This window comes from Gavialis gangeticus, unplaced genomic scaffold (assembly GCF_001723915.1).
Source record: "Gavialis gangeticus isolate Ggan-Ray unplaced genomic scaffold, GavGan_comp1, whole genome shotgun sequence".
Taxonomy (NCBI): Eukaryota; Metazoa; Chordata; order Crocodylia; family Gavialidae; genus Gavialis; species Gavialis gangeticus.
In genome coordinates, this window is record NW_017729003.1 from 16413343 (window position 1) to 16420038 (window position 6696).

Genomic DNA, 6696 nt, shown 5'->3' on the forward strand with positions numbered 1-6696 from the left:
CAATACGAAGGAAGGCAAAAAATTCCCAAGAATCCTTGTAATGTGTGCTGCCACCTGGAGGGATATCTCTGCCTATGCTATGAGTTCCTGACTTCTGCAGCTGAGGAGGAGATCGCTGCTGCCATTGATGAATTTTTGTGCATGTGATGCCCCTGGCTGCCTAGCAGGGAGGCAGTTGCATGCTCAGTAAAGTTCTGCACTGCCCCCTGCCTTGCTGTGTGTTGGGGCCAGAAAGTCTTGGGGCAGGGGGAAGCTCACTGAAGCAGGGTAGGCAGGAAAGGGAGGGCAGGGAAGAGCATGACCCTCCCTCCCTGCGGGACTCTTGGCTCCAGGTGTGCAGCCCAGAGGCACGTAGATGAGTTGGCATGGGCATGGGTGGCTTCAGAGCTCCCTTCCCCTTCCTCCTCCTCCCTGTATGGGGCTTATCAGATGGGTGTGTCAAGCAGTCCCAGCAGTCTGACTCTGTTCCTAATGGTGGTGAGGAGGTTTGGCTGCCTGTAGTGCTCCAAGGTATGGTAGCACAGCACCTGCTGCCTGGTTAGTGGCCCCCTCTGAGGAGGAGCTAGAGCTGCTTTCACAGGGTGCATGGCCGGAGTTGGTGGGACAGGTGTCAGACTGGGCTACCTGTGCTGCCAGCTGAGGCTGAGGGCAGGAAGCACACTGAATCCTGTCCTGGTGCCCTGAGGGGCTCTCCCCCAGAGAGTCTTCATCAGCTCTGGCCCGCAGTGCTGGCTTCAGGAACCTGCCTGTGCTGGAGTAGACATACCAGCTGTGTCCACATTCCCTCATGGCCAGGATGAGGTCCAGTTGCTGCATGAAGAGCATGGTCCTGGCAGCCCTGGACCACTAGTTGTGGTCTGTGACATGGACCCACTGAACCTGTTGGGCCTTGATTTTGATGTGGTACTGCTGCCCAGACTGCTTGTGGCTGTGCTGCTGCATGTGGAATGCCATGGCCTCATAGATGTGGGCTGATGTGGGCATCAGGGACACTTCTATCCCAGGTGCTGGCAGGGGCCTTGGGGGCTTAGACAGGGACACTGGGTGCCATCAGCACTTGCCATATGCCTGCAGCAGAAAGGCATGGTGCCTGGGGGCCAGGCAGCCAGAGGCATGGGCTCCAGGGGCAGCTAGCCTATGCCTGGAGAGTCAGGCCAGGGATCTGAAGGGCAGCTTGGCCCAGCTATGGAGGAATCCCTGTCATGTGGCTCTGCCCTAGGCAGGAGGCTAGTCCCCTGCTGGTGAAGCTGAACAGAAGCAGATTTGCTCCCGTGAGCTTCTACATGTGCACTAGTGTGCAGTAGCTGCTGCATGGTTAATCTACTACCTGTATCTACAGGTACTAGCTAATCACACAGTAAACTAATTTACTTCAGAGTAAATGTCATGCATGTGTAGACAGTGATGCTTTATTGCTAAGTAGATTAGTCTACTGTGCAGTAAAGTATTTCATGTAGATGCGCCCTGGGTGTAGTTTTACAGAAATTAAAAATAAATATTGTAGATTATACCTGTTGAAAAAGTGTCAAATTGTATCACAGGCATCTGATCTTCTTAAACTGCAGGCAAATATACAACACAGTTTTTCTCATACATGTGATGATAATGGAGTGGACATTCAACCTACCACTAAACATATCATGTTAAACTTCAATTAATGCTGAAAAAGCAAATGTTATGGCAGTTCAGAGGGTAAAATATATAATCTTTAGTTGATTTAGTTGTAAATAACCTATTCTGAATGTTTTCTGCTTGATATTACAAGCTGACAGTCTATTCATAGGTCCTGATTCAGTAAGGTGATCCCTGTTCTTGAAACACTTAAGCATTTGCAGGAATCCCATTGACCTAATGAGATCAAAGCACACACTGCAAGTCAATCAAATTCTTTAAATGCTTTTCTGAACAGGAGACATGGAAGTTAAAACTGAATAGTCTTTGTTTTGTTTCAGGCTGACAAGAAAGACAAGAATAATGCCCTGGATAGTGCAATAGATAACATGTGCAAGAAAACGAGAGACCTTCGCAGACAGGTAAACATTTTGAGGACAAAAATTGCTGAAAAGTACATTTATCCACACACACATCTTCCTGTATTTGACAGCATTACAATTGAAAACTCTGAGATAAAAATCCTCAGCTGTATACAAGAAATACTGAAAAGTACTTAGGATGTTATTGGGAATATGCAAATCCAATAAATATGTGTGTGTTTATCCAAACACTATATGTATGTGTACATGCTTGTATAATATTCACATCTTTTTCCAGAAAATTTCTGGTTTACAGATTTTTGGATAATAAATGGAATTGCATGAAATTTTGAACAATTGTAAAATTTCACAATTTTTTTTGTATCTGGATATTTGTTTAAAAACATAGCAATACTGCTTTTGCTTGAAAATTCAAACCTGTGGATTGCATAACAGCTGTATGAGGAAGAGATTAGCAACATAGTATGCCTTGGGGCCATGTTCTCTGGAAAATTAATTCCTGAGCTGGAAATCATTAAATCCTGAATTCTGTTCCTGCCTCTGTCACTTACAGCACTTTACAAACATAAGCTAATTGCAGCTCAAACCCTCATCTGTAATACATAAAAATAATTATTCCCTGTTTTTTTCTGTAGCTTTTACATGGTGTTTCAGGCTAGAGTGGATGAAATGAAATATGGAATGGGAACTTTTGCAATAAATATTTTTGTATTGGTTTTGCTTGCCTCAGCTAGAAGGATTGGGGGCTTAGTTTGCATTGTCCAATGGGTAATGCAATGTTCTACATTTCCATGAGTTGCTGATGTTTCAGTTTCACATGTGACTTTATGAAGGTGATCCAGTGACATTATGTACCAATCTGTGCCATAGATGCATGTTGCATTTCTCCCAGCACAGAAAGAGCATACAATCACTCAAAAGTTGGCAAAGGGTTTCTTGCCAGAAGAGAACTAGATCTTTTGCAAGAAAATTAGATCACTTCTGACTAGGGAGATCTCTCCACTGCTGCACTAACTGGAATGAACGTATGATTCTGTCAGGTGTGGAGGTCACCCAGTGTTCCAGAGTCCTCCATCTCCCTTACTCCTGCTCTCCCCCCAAAGGTGGAGGCAGTGAAAGAAGGAGAGCACTGGCTCCATGATATCTCACTCATGGAACAGATGATCATTCCATCTCCTTGGCTATTGTTTTAGTATTAAGAATTGCATTGAAATATTACTTTGTCCATGGCTTGTGGCAGTACTGAGTGCAAAATGACAGAATGCATGTAAGTCCACCATAGTCAAGCTGAGACATCTACCATCTGATAGGCCTTCATGGCTGTGTCCAGTTGAGCATAGCTGTGCAGTATGTGGTGCCGCAGAAATGTCTGTGGTGGCACATATCACACATTCAGTTGTTCTCTGTACTGCAAAGGAGCAGCACAGGTTTTTGGTTTGCTTTTTTTTTTTGACCTCTGGATATCTAGGGCTCAAAAAACCTGGGCAAAAAAAAAAAAGCGAAGCAGGACATGCAGGGGCAGCATGTGCCACTCAAAACCAGAGCCTGGCTGGCTGGAGCCACACTCCAGCTACCGGCCAGGCTCCAAGTGACAGGATCGCCAATGCTGCAGTCCCAGGAGGCCACCGGGACCCGAGGTAAGGCTCCTGGGGCCAGCACAGTGCTGGCCCCAGCCTCCCCTACCCCACCCAGAGTAAATTGCCACATGCCTTGTAAAAGATACAGAAACCCGCCCCCAGGGAATAATTATTTCGGCATTGCACAGGCATTCCCTGGAGACAACTACTGGTGGCACAAGGTGTCCTGCTGCAAGTTGTCCTTGGGGAACCAAAAGTCCATGCTTGTGTGGACGCAACTCATAGGCGCATCCATACATGTAAGCACGTGCACTTGCAGTAGCTGAAATAGAAGTGGTGCTAATTTGAGCCAGGGCTTTTGGCTTCAGCGCACATGCCTGGACATGCACTTTCGTGTGGGGCAAATTGATGTCAGGCAGCTGGGGCCACTGCAGCTGTCACCTGGCACTGTGCAGCGGGGGCTCTTCCACTAGGCCCCAGTGACCCCAACAGCAGCTGAGTGTGGGGATTTTTTAAAAATATTATTTTAATTCCCAGGATGCTGGGGTTGGGCGGGGCAGTTATCGGGGCAGGCAGGGGATGGAGCTGAGCAGGGCAACTATTGGGAGTGCTCAGGGTGCAGGTGGAGACAAGGCCAGAAGGTGCAGTTATCTGGGGGACTGGGGGAGTGGGCAGGGCCAGTGGGGGTCCCCCTATGGTCCCTCCCTCCTCCAGCCCCCATCACCCCCTACTTACGGCAGGACCCCAGGTCCAGCTCACTGTGGCTGGCACACTGTCTGCTCTGCATGGACAGGTAGCGTGCTTCAGCACCAGGGTGAGAGCCAGCCATACAGATGCTCTGGCTGGCTACCAGAGCTTCCCTGTAGAGGACTAAGCCTCCAGTTGCTTCCCCCCCCCCGTGGTCTGGGACTGTGCCTCACCCTGGTTTTTTCCCCCTCGCAGTTTTTTTGATCCCTGAATATCCAGGGCCTAATTTTGCCCCTGCACTGCAAATTTGCAGCATGGGGAATTTTTTTCATTTCCACATGTGCCTCTCGCAGTGTCTCAAAGGGCTTTGAGATGTTGCAAGATGCACATGCATGTTCATGTGGACATGCCGAATGACTAGTTCCACAAATCCACCAGCCACTTCACTGGTAACTAAAGGGCAAAATGAAGGAAGGTTTTCTTCTGACATATCTCAGTTCTAATGGGTGTGTCTCATTTAAAATGGCATGCTCTAGCAGTTTGGGGATTTTTTTAATCATTTTTTTTTTCAAATAAAAAGGTGTTCAGTCATGAAAAGCTGGCCAATAATTTTGATACTTTAAACTATTTCATATTGTTTATAACATTATTTATACCACTCCACAGTTGTGCATAGCACTTTTACAAAATATTTACCTGCATGCTGTACTGCTTAGATCAGTGGGGCCAACTTTTTTTGGCAAACATGCCATAGAGTAAGACCTTTGTCCTGTCTAAGTACCAGTCCAGTCCCATTCTCCCATATGATCTGCTGCTCTGCTTTTTGTTCCCTTCCCTATCTGCTGCTGTGTCCCCTGATCCCTTTCAAATGTGCCATGTATCATGCACATAGGATGTCTGTACCATTTCTGGAACTCCTGCCATAGGTTGGCCATCCCTGGCTTAGATCAGTACTATTTTTTTATTTTTTTTACCGAGAAAAGTTGTGCCTATTAAGAAAGGGACACCACATTGGGCTCCTATCCATGTGCAGAGAAGCTGTTCTGACATGCTGTAAGTACAGTGCATCAGAACAGACTCAATTGAGTCAGCTGGAGTGTGGTAATTACTGTGCTCTGGCAGACTCCAGCATCACATGTATCAGTGTCACAACACTGAAAAATGGTGGCAGGGCACTTTAAAGTTAAGCTTGTTCAATGAGCTTTAGTTCAAAGTGCTCTGCCACCATTTTTCAGTGTGGGGATGCTGATGCACATGATATTCTGGGTTCTTTTAATTAGTGTGGTTTTTGGAGCACATGTATAAATGCCCATTCATTCCAATATCTGCTTTTGTGCTTTTTGACATTGTCGGTGTCAAGTCTTCCCTTCCAGTTGTTTCTCATTGTATTCTGGATGATTTGATGTACTGTGCATATCTGATTCTCCCATAGTTATATAGTTATTTTCTGGAAGTGTTCTTTGAGCAGCTATTCCAATATGGGTAGCCTCCTTCTCTGTGATAGCGTTTTTGTACGTACTGCAGATTGCATTGTCAATGCCCCTTGTGTGTAAGAGGGAAGATATCTCTTACAGATAATGAATTTGATTTTTTTTCTGATCTTTTCCCAGTATTGAGTGAGAGAAAATGCAGGTTTCTGCAGTCATCAAAGCATTGGTGTCAATAGCCTCCTGTGTAGGTCTTATAGCCCCTGATTTTTATAAACTGTGAGTTTTTTCTGTATGGTTATTTGACACTTCAGTACCAAATTAAATATGTTCAGATTCATAGATGTAGGGTTGAAAGAGACCTAAGTAGCTCTTCAAATCTGAACCCCTGCCCTGGGCAGGAGAGACTACTGGGCTCATATGACCCCAGCTAGGTAACTATCCAGCCTCCTCTTAAAGACCCCCAGGATAGGAGTCAGCACCACTTCCCTTGGAAGTTGGTTCCAGATCCTAGCTGCCCTGACTGTGAAGTAGTGCCTTCTAATGTCCAGCCTGGACCTAATCTCAAATGACTTATGGCTGTTATTCCTTGTTACTCTGGGAGGTGCTTGGGGGAACAAGGTCTCTCCCATACCCTGCTGGTTCCCCTGGTAAGTTTATAGATGGCCACCAGGTCCCCTCTCAGCCTTCTCTTGTGAAGGCTGAACAGGTTCAGGTCCCGTAGCCTCTCCTTATAGGGTCTGCCCTGCTGTCCCCAGATCATACAAGTGGCCCTCCTCTGGACCCTCTCAATGCTGGCCACACCCCTCCTAAAGTGCAGTGCTGAGAACTGGATGCAGTACTCAAACTGTGGCCTGACCATAGAGGGGGAGGATCACCTCCTTGGCCCTGCTTGTGATGCATCTGTGGATCCATGACAACATTGCCTTGACAGGTCAGGCCAACACTCAGGATCTCAATATTGCACTTTTAGACAGGAGGGCATGGTGTACAATTGCAAATGTACAAAAA

General features: G+C 46.5%; 1 protein-coding gene across 1 annotated transcript in view; it reads left to right on the forward strand.

The window, feature by feature from the left end:
- LOC109290918 (catenin alpha-3-like) overlaps positions 1-6696 on the forward strand; it is a 793541-nt gene that overhangs the window by 769711 nt on the left and 17134 nt on the right. The window contains exon 3 of the mRNA XM_019507738.1: positions 1953-2033. Coding sequence (XP_019363283.1) covers positions 1953-2033 — 81 coding nt within the window. The remainder of the gene's footprint in view (positions 1-1952; positions 2034-6696) is intronic.